Source organism: Festucalex cinctus, chromosome 9 (assembly GCF_051991245.1).
Source record: "Festucalex cinctus isolate MCC-2025b chromosome 9, RoL_Fcin_1.0, whole genome shotgun sequence".
Lineage (NCBI taxonomy): Eukaryota > Metazoa > Chordata > Actinopteri > Syngnathiformes > Syngnathidae > Festucalex > Festucalex cinctus.
In genome coordinates, this window is record NC_135419.1 from 1,193,476 (window position 1) to 1,211,071 (window position 17,596).

The 17,596-nt window shown below is 41.8% G+C and overlaps 1 protein-coding gene across 2 annotated transcripts; it reads right to left on the bottom strand.

Annotated features, from left to right (window-relative positions):
* Nucleotides 1-37: 37 nt before the first annotated feature.
* On the bottom strand, nt 38-16,895 carry myot (myotilin). Of its 2 annotated transcripts, XM_077531116.1 has the most exons (19): nt 16,391-16,895; nt 15,974-16,226; nt 14,397-14,451; nt 14,117-14,294; nt 13,976-14,035; nt 13,100-13,241; nt 12,868-12,891; nt 12,678-12,797; nt 12,333-12,534; nt 8,021-8,186; nt 7,115-7,944; nt 5,827-5,977; nt 5,643-5,744; nt 4,556-4,593; nt 3,903-4,041; nt 3,590-3,797; nt 2,476-2,641; nt 2,146-2,279; nt 38-1,079 (listed from the first exon to the last, which is right to left on the bottom strand). In XM_077531116.1, the coding sequence occupies exons 3-19, from the start codon at nt 14,402-14,404 to the stop codon at nt 934-936; spliced, it is 2,814 nt and encodes a 937-aa protein (XP_077387242.1). In that variant the 5' UTR covers nt 14,405-14,451; nt 15,974-16,226; nt 16,391-16,895; the 3' UTR covers nt 38-933. The 2 variants fall into 2 exon arrangements, with proteins under 2 accessions (XP_077387242.1, XP_077387243.1); XM_077531117.1 differs by lacking the exon at nt 15,974-16,226.
* Between the last annotated feature and the right edge of the window lie 701 nt (nt 16,896-17,596).

Here is a 17,596-nt window from a genome sequence, read left to right on the forward strand (position 1 = left end):
ACCTCCACAAATGAATTTGACAACTCAAGAGGCAAAGTTGAGTTGATATTGGCTTTATTCTGCATTCATCCAACAAAGTGTTTCAAGAGGAAAAAAAACTCCTCCCTGCAGCTCAACATTTCGTTTTGGTGCTCGACTAAACCACAAGCTTTGTGAGTAAAAACAACGATTGTTCTGACTAGTCCAAATACAAAACAGATTCAAACCAGGAGTTAATATATTGAGAAATTTCATTTTGTAACTGGAAACATTTTATTAATAGATGCCTATGACATTTTGAGTTCAAAATAGGGCAGGCCTAAATCTGTTCATTGTAATCACTGAGAATGAATATCACACTGTTGGACTGCAGGGCAAGAGAGGCAACACATAAATAACCTTCACGTACACTCCATATTAGCAATCAACTTTTAAAAACAAACAAAAGTGTATGTCCAATAGTGGTGTGGTTGTGAGACAGAAAGTTGAGTCAGTCGCAAGACAAAATGCAACCAATATGCGTGTAAAAGCTTGACAACAAGCTGAGGTCAAATTTTCTTAATCCAGACGATCCACGCAACATACGTGCTTCGCGACGCCGACTTGCGAGGAAATGTTTCCGGGTAAACTGTGCGTTTGGCACCCGGGCCAACTGTCGCCACGCAACTATTAATACACGCACAGTAAAGTGACCTCGATGCGCCTTTTGGCCGAGAGACGCCATGACGGCTAAGCGAGGCTTACGAGCTTGAATCCAAAATGAGCTCTGCAGCCTCAAACGGTAAAAGCAGTCATGGGCAACAAAAAGACTGAAGAAGATGAACTTTTTTTGTTTTTGTTTTTTTGTTTTTTAAGACGAACGTGCACGTTTGCTAAACAAACTTCTAAAATACGTCATCATCAGCGCGTTGACAGTTGTGAGGTGTGTGTATACTGCGCGTGTTTGGAAAGGCTCTACAGCTCCTCGCTCTCGTACAGGGGGGGGGCCGTGTGCTTGGAGGGGGGCTCTGACGTCACGGCGGGCACGTGGCTCAGAGATGACAGCAGTTTCAACGCCTTGGAGCCAGGGGGCGCCGTTTTCATGGGTGGCACTACTCGGCCTGGCAAAGTCATTCAAACCAAAGATTAATGGCTTCACATTAAAGTTACGTCATGAAGAATTTTGAACACTCATTTGATGTGATTCAAGGAATTCAAGTGCAAGCAATCAAGATGGAGGTCGTCGCTCAAAGTTAACGTAACATTCCCGTCGTGCCAGATGCCTGAAAATAACTTCCTCTCCACTCAACATGGACAAGCACGGACTCGGCGTCTCAACTGTCACTTATATGGACAGTAGGCACACAATATGGCTCCTGACATACAAAAGGGTAAGCGATACCAGATTCAAATATTAAATAATATACCGTCAACATAATCTTTACTTATTTACATTCAGTTGCACACCAAAGTCAGAGACTTAACTACACATGGAAAAAGTGAATCATTTTAGTATTTCACTTACTCATTAACTGCGGGAGACCAGTATGATGAACATAATGGAAAAAATACAATAAATAAATATTGGAATCCCAAAATGGGTCTATAAATAAATGAATACCGGTAAATAAATGTCAACATGGATTTATAAATATATGAATCCCAAAATAGGTCTAAAAATAAACATTTGAGTCCCAAATTGGGTCTATAAATAAATAAATAAATGCCAAAATGGGTCTATAAATAAATAAATACATAAATTATTTGATTCCAACATTGGGTCTATAAAATAAACAGATTTGAATTCAAAAATGGGTCTAACTGTCGTTTATCAATGCAAAAGGTTTTCAATTGGTATCAAATGACGCGAGCGTAACAAAAGGCAGGTCCACTTTCTCTGTAAGCGATCGACCACTTCGCAGAGCAGATGTCGCGTTACGTGATCCCGCAGAAACCGAATTGCGCCTTTGGACTTTGCTCCAGTGAGCCGTCGTCTCTATCCAGCGGATGGACCCGACGTTTACACTTTTTTCTTTTCTTTTTTTTGCGATCGGGAGCAACAGTTCACGTGCTCATCAGGTTTCTGTTTGATGGCGTAACGTCGCATTTGTTTCAGGCTTGACAATTGGGTCCAGTTTGCCGTTTCGGGCTCCTCCGGTAACGACAGTGGCGAGCGGGGAGACTTACAGCTTATGTCCAGTCTGGCGTTGCACGTGGACATGCCGGCTTCATTGATGGCAGAGAGCGTGTACCACCCCGCGTCCGACTTGCTCACCCTCTCCAGCAACAAGCACTGCCTGCCCGAGCCGTCCTGGTACAGGCTGAACAAACAGACAAGAGAAAGTGGCGCCAGTCAACATTCAATAGATCGCCAGGCTTCTTCTTCTTCTTCTGTCTCCCTCTGTTGCTCTTTTTTTGTTTTTTTGTTTCTCAAACAGGTTGTGACTGAAGACAAACTGCGATTCTGACAAACAGTTTGTATGTGGTTTGAAGTGAAAAGGAACCGACTGAGCTCACCTCATTCTGGCTGGATCAATGCGCAGCATCTCTTTATCTTTCTTCCAGAAGAGTTGAGGAGGAGGCGACGCATCCACTTTGCATTCTAACCGCACCGTGTCGCCTTCCACAGCTCGGAAGTTTGACATCTTCTGAACAAAGGTGGGAGGGCGGAGAGCCTCCTGGGCTGCACACAAGGAAAACAAGCGGCACAAATGAGATTGCGACACAGCAATCAAGGTTAAGAGGTTAGACAAAAGCAGAAAGGTTGCGTGAGTACCAAGACCAAGTATCGCTATTGATCATTATTATATATTATATATGTATATAATCATGAATTAATAATGAAAATAGTAAATTGCTATTAATGTCATTTAATCTATACGTCTTTATAGTACGGAAATGCATTAAATGTATTTGGGAAAGAAAAAAGAACCCTTGGGGGGAGCTTTGTTTTTTTTATTTTTTTTTTTATTATTCTTTCAGTTTTTCTGAATATTTTATAATATAAAAGCAGAGCACCAGCTTCTGTTTTTTTTTTTTTTTTTTTTTTTAAATAAATTCCACCTTCCCTCAATTTTTCCTGAATATTTTTTTTCTGAGTAATTTTTCCTCCTGTTCTCTTAATATTTTTTCCCCCATTTTTCTGAATTTTTTTTTTAATGACAAACAAAATATTCAGTAAAACAGAAAAAAATATTCAGAATAAGACAATTAAAAAATACATATATAGAACCCCCCCCCAAAAAAAGTGCAATACGCTTATATATTAGTTACCTACGAGTTTTGTTTTTGTTTTTTTTGTTTTTTGGGGGGGTGTTTATGCATCAAAAGTGTTCGGTACTTGGTTGAGTACTCGTACTGGTCTGAAAAAAAAGTGGTATCAAACATCCCTAATTATCATTACTTAACAACTTAAAGTCATGTGAAACATTTTAAGAGGAAACAGCATGAATGTCAAAATGCGTTCATTAGCTGCTCTAAATGAAAAAAAAAAAAGACAATCTGAATTCTCTAAGACGATATTATGCAGTGAAAACGTGCATTTCCAAGGTAACGAATACACAGTAATACCGCAATATGAATATTGACTTTTTTCCCCCCATGTGCAGTAAAGAATGTGAAGACATTTCACCGATGACGTCGAGCCGCAAGGTAAAGCTGCTTTCTCCGGCGCGGTTCCTGGCCACGCACTCGTACACGCCGGCGTGGTGCACGGTGACGATCTCGATGATGAACGAGTGCAGGCCTTTCTCGCACACCAACATCTTGTGGTAGTCGTCTGGACGGATGGCTTTGCCGTCCAGGTACCAGCAGACGTCTGGCGTGGGGAGCCCTCCGACCTGGAGGGCAGCCAAGAGCGTTTTATTGGCAGTACTTCAAAACAAAAAACAGAAAAAAAGGTTTTATTGACGGTCATTTGTGAAGTGACACTTCGCGTGTTTCACCTTGAAGTCAATTCTACAGAAGCGACCCTCCTCCACAGTGAGGTCTTGAGGGATCTGCAAGAAGCGGGGGGCGTAACATTTCTCCTGGATAGCGGACCCCTCGTTTTCCCGCTCATCCGTCCCGCAGTGGCGCTTCCCCCTAAAAACGTTGATTTACAATGTCCGTCATTATGATTCAACACGCAGCGAGTAGATTGGACTTTCTCACGACAAACACGCACTCGTGGTCTTGTCCTCATTTGTGACTTACAGGATTTAAAACAACAAGTTTTAGTTTGAGGGCAAAAAGTTGAATTCATAAGAGTTGCATTTGTTAGTTCTCGTGTTATTCACGCCACATCAGATGATCCAACCAGCTGACCCTGTTTGGCAAATTTAACAGACCCAACAAGGTTTTATTTTGTGTTTGGTACCTTCAAACAAATCCAAGAAATTCATTCATGATCACATGGCTGACATTTAATTTAGCAACCATTAAATTCACATTCACTCAAGATAAGATTCAACACTAAAACGTTATTAGTGAGAGGCAACAATTACTATTGCATGCTTAGGATTGTTGTTATTGTTTGGATTTTGTGTCATACGCTTGAATGCATTATTCCATCCCATGCATCTTCTCCAACAAGTCATTTCATTGACATCATATTTACCATAAGCCGCCAGTGTGTCTTCCTTCTGGTGAATCGGGCTGTAATAGCACAAAACAGCCCAAAGTTAATTGCAGGTTTTCACATTTAAAGTCAACCAAAAAGGTTGAGGCAGTAATATTCTCTATTGTTACCAATGAGAAGGTTCTATTCTCAGAAAGTGGCCCAAAATGGCCTGCAGGGGAACCAAAACTGACTCATCAATAAGACATTACACTTATTATTATTATTATATTCCTACACATACAGATTAGGTCATTTAACAATAGTCACAGGCATATATTCTTCCTAATCTGTGAAACATGAATTATATTCAGTCAAATTGCGACTTTCGTCTTGTGCTCTATGTAAATCAATAGGAGGATCCTGTGAGACGTATTGTTTATGTTTCACATGTTGCATCATGGGAAAATGTATGGCAAGAAACGCGTTTTGCATGGAGTAGGATGATTTCCGCACATTTGGAGGAGGATTAAGAGAAGCAGTTTGTTCATTCTTGTGCCATCAATTGTTGGGGTCCTGATAAAAAAAAAAAAATGTTTAATTTTTATGCATTTATTTTTTTAAATATAATCGCATTCCCACTGAAAGGGGCCGCGAAAAGGAGAAGAAATGGCTGCAAGCAAGGAGGGTATAACGTCACGTTCAAAGCCCAGATTCCGTCTGATGCTGACGGGTTTCGAAACACTCACTTTAGTAATTGTGACTATATATTTGTTATTTGGATAGGATGAAATAATAATAATAATAATCAAGTTTGTGCATTATAAAATCCGCTGAGTCATATTGTTTTGCGGTCTTCTTCAGGTGTTCCCAAGCACGATCGACTTGTTCCTAGTCATGAAATGGGCGATCCCGGATCGCTAAACGTGAAGGCTAAAGAAAAAGTCGTCCAGCTACAATGCTAGTATGCTACATAACGTGACTGCATGTTTCTCTAAGACTGGATTTGAAAAGAAGAATTTCGTAGAAGAATAGCGGATTTCGCCCGCTAACAGTCCGCCATGTTTTCTGCCACACGGCGCACGTGCTAAAAAATGACAACAAAGGATCCTCCTATTCAAAAGTTTTCAAGAATAGTGAAGAGCACCTGGTCAAGTTGTGAGTCTGAAAGATTGTCTTGGTCAAACATGTAGCTGGCGTTGTCGGGACCCAGCAGCCTTCGAGCCATGCGCTCCTCATAAGAAAGTTTCTGTCCAAAAACAATAATCGGTATGTTGATACGAAAATCTACCGCAATTTGTTTGATGAAGAAAACAAAAAACAAGACATACCTGGCTGCTTCTTCTCCGCACTTCTTTTGAACGTAGCTTCTTTTCCAGGTCCTGGATGAGCGCATCTTTGGAGCCCTGAATTTCCTCATCTGTGGAGCGAGACGACGACGGTCGGGAAGTTACGGCCTTCTTGACAACAGGCCTCGGAAGACTGCCAGAGACAAAAGAATTAAGAAGACGACATTGCGCTCGATGTGGAATTGGTTTGATCTCGTCTAACTGTATTGCTGTCACCACAGCGCCACTCCAGACTTGGCATGCGCATTGCAGCCGTTAAACGTCCTCAGCGTCTTCTTTTGGACACTCGCATGGCGTTAGTCAAGTCAAGTCATCTTTATTCATAGAGCGCTTTCAAACAGCCTTAGCTGAGTTGGCTTACTAGTGACAAATAGTAATAAGGGCAATATCAAACTCATTCACTGCCAGTCATTATAGAAAATTTTTACATTTCCAATACTCACGTGATATTACATTCAATAATTATATATAAACCGAATCTACCAAATAACAGAATAGACTCCCTACTTTTTGTCCCGTCCCGTTCTTTTATAATTGACAGCAGAAAAATGTAGGTTTGCCAAAATACAGCCATTTCTCCCATGGACTCTGAAACTGTGTTTATTTCCTATAAAATGGGGCAATGATGTCATCTACCGGTGGTTGGGCATCAGTAAAGTTGTTTCCAAGTTTGATATTTACAGTGGAGCATGCTCAGATTCGCCCCCATTTAGCACTGCTCTAAAAAATACAATTGACAAGTATACTTGTCAAAGGCAGTGAATGAGTTAAAACTGCCACAATATCGTCGTTCACAATATTTAAAAGGAACACATCTGTTAAAAAAAAGAAAAGAAAAGTCAGGTTGATTTCTATTTGTGCAGTTCGAGCACCCTCTAGTGGCTATTTTATTAGTGCAATTTAATTTTCATGAGGGATGTTTTGGCCTTCTATGTTTAAAATCGATGCTAATTGTCAGATGAAGGGGAACCGAATTTGCTTGTGAAGTGATCAATGTGTGCTTGCATTAGCAATATAACAACAATATTGTTATTAGAGATTGTAGGTGCTTTATATGCATTGCTGTTATGTACAAAAGCACAATATTGTGTGGTTTTTTTTTTACAATATTGTGACCCTTTTTAAATATCGGCAACCCCCCCACAATATCGTGATAATGTCGTATCGTGATGTTTGGATATCGTGACATCCCCCGTGCCGAATGTGAAAATCGAGCCGTGTTTCCTAATTGGCTGCGTGTAATGAACATGAATACAAAACGTTGACTCACGTGCTGGGCGTCCCCTTGTAATTGGCGGGCATGGACACCACAGCAGGTGGCTCCCCTCCGTCGCGACCGACGGGCGCGTTGGGCTGAGGCGGCGAGGAGGCGGCGGCGGCGGCGGGAGAGAGGTCGGAGCGAGGGAAGGGAGGGGACGACGGAGGAGGCTGCTGAGCGGCGGAGGAAGTTGCGGCTTCCTTGACGGGGAGCTGAGGGGTTAGCGGGGAGGTGGGGGAACGGGGGGCGGAGCTCGGGGACACTTTCGAGTACGCGGAGCTCGACGAGCGGGAGGGCAGCACCGAGCAGAGGTAGGCGGCGGGAGCCGACATGGCGTCCTGGTTGGCCGGCAGAGTGGCGCTGCCCAGCCCGCTGGCGCTCGGGGTGACGGTTATGCTGGAGCGCATCGTCACGCGCGACGGCGCGGAAGAAGAAGAGGAAGGAGCGGCGGCGGAGGACGTGGAAACGGGCGAGCTGAGACCGGATGACGACGGCGACGACGACGACGACTTGCCCGTCCCCCCGTTCGGCTGCGTCGGATCCCGAGAGAGGCTCAGCGACTCCAACTGTGACCGAGTCTGAGACAAGGACTTGGCCAGCGGCTGGCGATGCGACGACGTCATTTTCGTCTCAACTTGGGCCACGCTTGACGTTTGCTTGGAGTTTTCCTGGTTCTCCTGAGCCTCCCGCATCACACTTTCATAGCTGGGTGCCTGGAAGGCCGACTGCGACTGAATGAAGTGTCGCGGCCGCGCATAGTTGAAGGCACTGGGAGGGAAGGCGCCGGGCTTAAAAGTTGGCAGGTCGGGCAGGTTCATAGTGTTGCCTCCTGACGGGGAGGGCTGGACAAAAACAAAAAATAAAAATTGCAGACTGGGAGCACAAAGGCTGCAAATCGAGTTTGAAATGACTTCTTACATTGAAGGCGAGCTTGATTGGAGTGAAGAGTTTGGCTGTCGGGGCTTTTTGCTTGTCTTGTGCAGGTGCAGGCGAAGAGACTGGGACCTCTGGTGACCGATGGACCTCTGAGCTGTGCTTGAAGTGATCTTCAGAAGAATGCTTGACTAGCAGGGGCTCTTGGAACCTGAGTCAAACAAGCCGCAACATAAATATCAATAAACGTCTTGGTTTATCGCTAGATGCAGCATGAAATTGAGCAACAAGCCCATGCGTCTATTCCTTTTTCTTTGCGCATCTGTTCAATGCAAATATTGACCACTGATGATGATGACAAGCTTTAATAATTCTGTGACCTCAAACATAAATGATAGGGATGTCACGATACGATGACGTCAATACCGTGACATTGCCATATTAAAACTACCACAAATATCGTTGTCGTCATGTCACGATATTAAAAACAGTACATCTGTTTATTAAAAAAAAAAAAAAGTTGGGTTGATTTGTGCAGTTCTAGCACCCTCTGGTGGCTCGTTTTTTTTATGCAGTTTAATTTTCACAAGGCATGTTTTGGCCCTTCAATGTTTAAAATTCATGCCAACGGTCAGATGAAGGGGAACATAATTTGCTTGTGAACAGAGTCAATATGTCGGAACTCAATGCGTGCTTGCATTAGCAAGTAAGTCCCTTAATATATATTATATTCATACCGGCATATATTTTATATATAATATTTCTAATATTTTTCATTGCTGTATTTTACAAAAGCACAAAAGTGTGTTTGTTCTTTTTGTGTGTCACTTGTTTGTGACTATGGAAAAGTAATAGGAATTGTGGCATTAAAATAAAACATATTTCTGTGATGAGTGGCAGCAGACGAAGAACACGTTCGGATGTGTGAATTCGGAAAGTTTCAACATTTTCAGCAAAATTACGCTTCTTCGATTTCTTTTTCTTTCTTTGGTGGAAAAGATTTTGGTTGCATTAGCCCCTCCGTCGTTAGCATGCGGCTTCCGCCACGACAAGGATTTACTATTTGCAACACCAAAAGTCAGAATAAATGAGCAGAATTCTACTTTCGGCCACAATGCAACACATGATTCAAGTGAAGCCATTTTGGCTTCGTCTCAGCATCTCACTCACACAATATTTGAAGGTGACCGCAATGTTTTGATTACACAAGAACACAATAAGGAAGCAAAAGGTCAACATGACGATTGCCACCATATATTTGAACATCGATTTCAGCGTCATCAACGGGCAGTTCTTCAGGGACGAGAATTTCCAGGACTTCATGCGGGCCGATTTGAGGCCTCGCAGACCGTGCGCAAGGGAGAGAAAGAGATTAAGTGGGCAAAGCTATATTGGTCGAGGAATTTGGACATCAGCTGGCAGGTGCAAGCGCACAACTGGTGACTCACACACGCGCACGACGTTTGCCCGGCACGGCACGGCTACGCTATCCTTTTCGTCCTCTGCGACCGACAACAACAAAGTTAACAATACAATCTGTCCAATGCGCTCTGGCATCTGCAGCCAACGCGACCTCAAAAATAGAAGCAAACCAGCTAGTTTGTGTCACCTTTAACGCTGCATTCGCTTTCATGTGCTGCGCCTTTATGTCGCTACATACAGATTTCATCAGTACAATCGAATCACATCATTGTAATGCCTTCATTTCAACATGGTTAGGTGGAGGGTTTGTACCCCCATCCAGCCTGTTTTCCATGTCTCCAACAGCCAACACAGTGTTTCAAACAATCAACAAGCTGTGCATGAAGCCTGATAACGATCCTCAGCTGTGTTGGCTGAAGGAGAAATGGAAAACGGGCTGGATCGGGGAAATCGAGAAATACTGCTATAGAGAAGAGGCAGTATAGAAAAATTAACGGCTCATCAAGGTATCCAGTCATCAACATTCTGATAACCACGTAGCCTGTTCAGGATTCACTCCATTTAAAAACTTGACCACTGAACCTCAACATGAGCTGAAAAGTTTGCCTGTTGCCAAAAGTTACACTGTAAACAAACATTGAGCTGCAGCGAGGAAGGAGGGCTCCCAAGGTCAAAAGTCACCATGTCGACACTTCACGTTACAGGTGAGATTAAACCTCAGCAGCCGTTAATATAGACAGGACACATCACCCCTCAGGGGAGGGAAAAAAAAAGAAAAAAAAAGCCAAAGCATCTGATTCTCAAATGGAAACTTGGTAATGATTGAGCACAACCATTTGACTCTATTTTCACATTTGTTTTGAAACAAACAAAGTAACAGAACAAGCACTTGAGTTAAGAAAGAACTCGTTTTGGTGGTAAAACCTTTGGCAAAGAGAGCCAAGTATGCGGGCAGGGAAATATTAGCGCCCTCAAATGAGCTCAGAATTTATTCTCAGATGCCACTTGGCTTCAATGTGAGCTGGTAAGCATGCGCACTGCACACTGGACATTCAAAAGAGATCGTGAAATATGGAAAGGGCATGCAAGATGACATAACATAATGAAGATGAAATAAGTTGAGAATGGAAACGTGAATAAGTGCAATCAATTTGAATTAAGTCAATTAGCGTTGTGCAACAGGTGTTTCTACCGTAGCATCAGAAATACACAGACAGACAATCCATTCCCTCAAAACTTTTTTTTTTTTTTTTTTTAAATACATTTTACAGCTTCTTCAATACTCCCAATAAAAAATATCATCGACTATTTAGTGTATTTCTGTTGTACAACTAATTCTCCAAAAATATTAACACATTCGCCATTCATCCATTTTTACAAGGGTCGCAACTTCGCAAGCCTCCACACTTGAAAAATGCATTATTCATATGAAAACGAGGGCTTGGAAAGAAAAAAAACTAAATACATTCTTACCTTAGAAAACGTCTTTGGACCTTTGTGTTTGAATTTGAGGCAGACAGGCAGTAAAAGTGTCCGTTTTGTTTCAAGAATCGACGACGACAGCCAAGAAGAAACAAGAGACAAACAAGCGATGCCGAGCTCGCATGCTCGACTGAAGACCAGAAGAAATTTGCAACTTGCAAGTAGCACAAGCTCCACCTGATTATTATGCTGATGATTATTATTGCTTCTTCCCTACCAACGTTTGGGCGATAGCGCCCCCGGGTGGTGTAACCGCCCCGCTGCACTTGAATGACTCAAACTAGAAACTTTGAAATCAAATTCAGTTTTCAACCTCAAGCCTTCCTTCTTGACTCCGTTTTTGTATACCTCGTGTCTGTTCGTCCCATTGAGTAACAGTGAATGAACAAAATGAAACGTATCTTTGAATAACAGTGAAATCCTTTGAAATTAAACGGTAGCCAATGAAAAGACTTTTTCTCTTCTTTTTTTTTCAAAGCGTCATTGTGAATCACTTTCAGCTGCATTTTTCATATTTTTATGTGTGAAAAGCACTGCATTAATAAAGTATGATTGATTGCTATCCAAATGAAAAGAAATAAATAAACAACAACTAAACATACACACACAGCAGCCAAAACAAATGCTACATAATAACTACCAAATGTAGTGGGGAGGTTGGCAATATAAAAAAAGCTGATGATACTGTAAACAAAAATAAAATAAAATAAATAAATAAATAAATAAAACAAGAATAAAACAAAAATCACAATATTATTGTGGGGAAAAAGCACAATATATATATATATATATATATATATATATATATATATATATATATATATATATATATTTTTTTTTGTTTTTTTTTTTTACACATAATACCAAACAAGCAGTGCTAAAGAATTAGGCCTTGTTATGTCATGTCACATGTCATTGTCATGTGCTCCTATTGGCTCAGCGGCACAACGTAACAATGCGGCACAACGCTGTGTTTGGTTGAAGCGGTTGAAAAGTAATGTTTTTTTTATGTTGAAAAATATTTCCGAATATGACTATCTAGGGGAGTGATAACCACTGCAGTGGATAAAAGCCAAAACATTCCTAATAATTTTTTTTTAACTGCATTAATAAACTAACCAGCAGGGGGTGCCAAACTGCACAAATGGAATACAATCTTGACTTTTGGCTTTTAAAATGACAACACTGATTTTTGTGGCATTTTGATGACCGCAATATTGAAATATTACCATCATCGCTACATTCCTAGGAATAAATGAACACATTTTAGTGTTGAAGTTGTAAGTATAGCTTCGACGATCTGGATCGTGTTGAGGTCAGCAGAAAAGGCCTTTCCGGGCCTGAAGTTTCAATGCTCATATCAAAAGTATGACCTTGAAAACGGATATAAATCGAAGGTTGAATTAAACGGATACATGAACATAACGTGTTTGTTTGGATATCGTTCACTCACCCTTCTTCACTTGCGACGTCTTCCAGGGAGCTGCTCGGCCAGTCGCGTAGCGGAACAATCACGGTGTCGGGCAGCACAGCGGGGAAATCGCCACAATTATGAAGCGGGGCGCTCTCAAGTTGGAATTCTGCCTCGTTTGACTCCATCAAGCACTCTGCCCCCTGCTGGCGAATCGCCTCCATCTCCAGCTGCTCCTCGAGGTCTACGTGGTCGGGTTTTATGGGTTGTGCCTACTGTTAGTTAGTACACTCATTTGACATTTATTTACAATAGACGTGTTGCTATGACGCAGCAATTCAGTTCCATTTACAATTTATTATTATGCGGAGAGAGAAATAAACAAACCGTCGTAAACGTCCAACATGGCCGAGCATGAGACTGTGCCAAAGGAATTACGGGCGACGCACTTAAACACGCCAGAATCTTCCGGAAAGGCCTCAGTTATCACCAGTGTACAAAGTTCCTCTGTTGGATGAAAACATTTGTCATCCAGTAGTGGTAATAATTATGATTAATTATCATACTGTACGCTCACCTGGCACTGATGCAGAACTGGCCTCTGGGAAAATAAATAGGAAGAAAAGTTATTTCTTTTTGGTGAAGTATCAAGACTTATTCTAAAGTTTTCAATTGTGTATCATACATTTACTTTTATTATGTCATTCTGGCTGTGAATTAAGTGATTCAAAATGTACATCTGACAGTCTGAATCAATGCATTGAACGAATGTTTTTGTTTTTTGTTTTTTCTTCGAATGTTCAACTTACTTTTGCGTAGTATCCTGAAGTCGTCGCAGTCCAGAATTTGCTGGGCCTCTCGGTACCACGTGACCTGCGGGGGCGGAGTCCCGCTCAGTCGACACTCCAGGACCACCAACTGGCCCTTCAGTGCGCACACGTCATGGAGGCACTGGGGGATGTGACCACGCCCACCGTAGAGAAGCAAGCACAATCAATAAATTAATCCCATAGCATACTTTCGATTTCATAACGAGGTCTCATATGTGATATGCATTTAATATTTAATACACAACATGGGTTCAAATACAGTGGTAGCTTGAATGAATGGTTTTATTTGAGCTCCATACATAACACAGAAAATAATACACACAGATCCTTTTAAACAAATCAATGAACTGAAAAATGGCAGCGGAAAAGGCTGAAGCAGCTGATTTTGATTTATTCCAATTTCAACTATTACGAACAAGCTTGTAACATGTGCCACTATTAGAAGCAATGCCGTTAATCAATTTCTGCCTAGATTTTGTTTTTTTTAGTTAAAGGAATAAACAGGTTTTACAAGTTAAGTTGAAGTTGAATTACTTTTTATTTTCGCACTCACAAATCTCATAATTGCTTTTGGGACCGCCTACTGCAAACAGTTAACCGTGACCGTGTCTTCTTTTTTGTTTTGTTTTTGTCAGTTTGCATGCGCAGGGGCACCATGCTGCCTCTCACAGGCCAATGCTGGTACTGCAGCAGCCTTCCAGATTGGTTGTGCTGTGTTGGACGTCTCGAGTTCCTGGTCAATTTCAAAAATTATTGAGACGTCTCAGTAAGTGAGAGTCCTGTAAATTTCCTATACTGGGTGTTTCCTTACGTTTTTGGCTTCCATATAAAAATAACAAAGATTATATAGAGTACCTTTACAAATGTCGCAGCAACACCACTTCCAGAATGTTCATCGTAGATGCGACTCTCCGTCTGGAAACATCAGACAGTATATTTTGTTAAGCAGAAAAAAAAGGAGTAAATCTTCGACGTGTTGTCGTCGCTTGTAAGCACCCTCGGAGGGCTAACGCAAGGCTGCTGCTGCTGCTGCTGCGCCAAGCTGGAGTGTCTGGAAGCGATTCTGGTGGAAGACGAAGACGAAGACGAGCTGGAGGAGAGCCCCCTGGTGGACGAGGACGAGGACGAGATGGTCAGCGACAAGGAGCTGCTCTTCTTCTGCACTCCCCGGACACTTCGTCAGAACACGCACAAAAAGGTACATCAAGCTTACGTGAATCAATTCCGTACATTCTGACTGACTTTTATTGATCTTAATAATAGTTGCGCAACTTACTGGGCCATGTTTCAGGCGTTCCAGGAGGCAGTGACAAGTGTTTGGTTTGTACACACTGAAAACAAAAAAGAAAAAAGAAAAAGGAAAAAAGAAAAAGGTGTATGAGGTGTCAACCGATGAGGCCTTTCACACCAAAACGAGTGCGCGTGCTTCTGTCCTATAATCCCCGACAGACAACACTGAGTTTCAGGTTTCCAAGCTAAATTAAACTGTGACCTCCTGAGCCTCTGCGACCCGAGATGAATCTCTCCAAATAAAACCTCACCGCAGATTTCCACGATGGCTTTTTCGACTTTTGTGAGAAATCAGGTGGAAATAAATAAAGGACGGCCTGTGAAATGTACAATTTCATTTCAAGAAGTGTAACGGCCGCCTCCATGCAACACCACCACTGGACGGGAGACACATTTTAGAAGCCACAACTTGTCATTACGTAAGTGTGACGACGGCTGCAGATGGGATAGACCGCTTCACCCCTGGACTTTGGCCTGCATTTTATATCCAAAACTTCACAATGTTTTACAAAGTGTTCGGTCCGGATCACGATTGCAACACGGAGGAGAAAGCCATTGCTGTCGTGGAACTAATTGCCCTTCCATGCCGGGTTGCATCTTGGCAGCTTGTAAAAACGTCTTTAACCCATATTTATTAATAGATGAAACATTTAATGAATTCATGATACGTATTCATTTATTTAGTTTTGGCACTTTTAGGTCCTCTGTACTATAAAGCCTGAACCATGAAATATATGAGAAAATTCTGATTCTAGAGTATTTATGGATCCTTCTTGGGGGGAATGAAAATCAACTTCCACTTATAACTTTTGATTTGTGTCATATTTGATACATCTGGTCACAATGCTCTAAATTCTTACATTTATAACTGTCAAAAAAAAAACATAATCGACATATCAAGCATGTTAGTACCAGTATTTCCAAAAATCCTAAACATTTCCCACTAGTATTATTAATAAGTATAGTTGCATCTCCTTTCTCAATTGCAAGGTCGCTGGAAAAGACATCAGCTGGCGTCACGTCACGTGCTCGCTTGCTTCATTCATTCATTTGGGTACATAGCTACAGGTTGAAGTTTAACCACTTAAGTAAACACATGAAAAAAAAAGGATCAAGGAAAACATCATAAAATTGGAACCAGTTGAACCACTCTCTCTATTTTGTTTGAAATGCATTACAAGTTCCAATCATTTAGAAAATGAGGCTACTTTTGACACTTAATAATATGTCTGATATTTTTACACAAGTAATATTTTACAGGATCACTTTTGCTTCTACAAAGTTTTCTTTTCATGTAGATGTAGCTACTTCTACTTCTGTATCATTTGGAGGTATTTGGTGCAAGACTGCAGGGTACACCCATGACTGGTCGCCATCCAAATGCTGGGCACGTAGCAGAAGACAAACGACCAATCAAACTCACTTTCACGCCAATCTCAAGTCTTAATTCTTCCAACATGCATGTTTGGGGCATATGGGGAGGAAGCCAGAGTAATCGGAGAAAACAAAACAAAACAAGAAACATCCAAAGTGGAACAGGAAGGCCAGAACCGAGATTCAAACCTGACAACTGTGAGGCTGTTCCAATCCAAGCCAAGTTCAGCAAAAATGTTGTGGACTGGAAAACATTTTGTTGCATCACCGCAAAACTCTCCAAGCTCCTCAAACGTGTCATTCGGGGGAGGCCAGATTTAGCCTGGGGCCGAGTCACCTGATCCCTCCGGCCTGCCAATCACATCGGAGCGGCGACGGGCCGAGTGCCAACCACAACCTTCTGCCGCCTTACCAGCTCTTGCCGTTTTCTCACTTCCGCTTCCTGAATGGATGTTTTGACACACTTAGAGAATCCTCCTGGTTACATGAATTACGTTATAACAATTGATTCACCCAAATTTGCTTTGAATGAATATACAAGTTCTTCTGCAAGTTGCACAATCAACAACAAAGCACTTGGCTACCACTACGACTTCTGCTGCTTACCGTCACTGATGATTTCAAAAACAAACAGGATTGTAAATTCCTTCTGCGTGGTGGTGGGAAACGCTCGGCCAGCTTCAGCCAGCTGACATTTGCACACAAACACACAGTCAGTCGTGTGTATTCGGGGTTGGAATACTGTAAGATTGAGGGGAATCTCGAGGCTACTGCTGCTCGTGGAGGGAGGGGGGGCAGCTCGGTGGCTCCTGTCAGGTCAAAATTAGAGAGTGGCATCATAAAGCGGGACAAAAAAAATCGCTTCAAAATAGGCTCAATGCATCAAAGCAGACATGAGCGGTTTGGACTTCTCCTGGCAGCAACACATTATTGCTCGGAATAATATCGACATCATGGGATTTTAGATTTACCAAGTCAATTTATACCCGACAGAGCTTGCATTTTACCTTCTCAAGATGAGAGAAAGGAAAGATTGACCAAAAGAGACAATTTGAGAGAAGTCAGAAAATCATCACAAAAGAACTTAAAAGTTTGCCAATGTCACATGCTTGATGAAGTCATTGCAAAGGAGACGCATCGGAATAGAATTTGTTCCAGTACGACTTTCAGGTACTAAGGTGACATGGTAGGCGGAAAAAATGACTTTGCTTGTTTTACGTTCCCTCGCAATCTTTGCGAGAGAACGCAAAGATTGCGTTCGCTATTTTTAAGAAACTGATACAAATCGTAACTTCATTATTTTTCACGTACAATTAATATCTTTAATTAAAGACACGGCGCACGTGTTTTCCGGGTTTGCCGTGATTGGTCGGTGACCAACTTCCACAAAACAGGCGCCATCTTCAGTCAACAAGTGGCGAAATTAGTTTGTTCAGGTATTGTTTGTGAAAAATAACAAAGTTATCACATTAATTATAGAATTTTTTTTTATTCTTATTGATGAAAATAGCTCAATGAGTCAAGCATCCCTTTAAAAATAGTGTGCTGAAATGTGCATATCATTTGTCTTTGTTGATGCAACTGGATCAAGAAAACGGTACAACTGGTAAACTGGAAGGATAATCAAGACATCAATATCACCAAAAATGAAACAATTTATCAAAACATCAACCTAAGTTGGGACCTTTTTGCATTTGAAATGTTTTACAATTGTATATTGAAAGGCCTGCGATTGGCTGGCAACCAGTCCAGGGTGTCCCCGCCTACTGCCCAGTGCCAGCTGAGATAGGCGCCAGCACCCCTTGTGAGGAA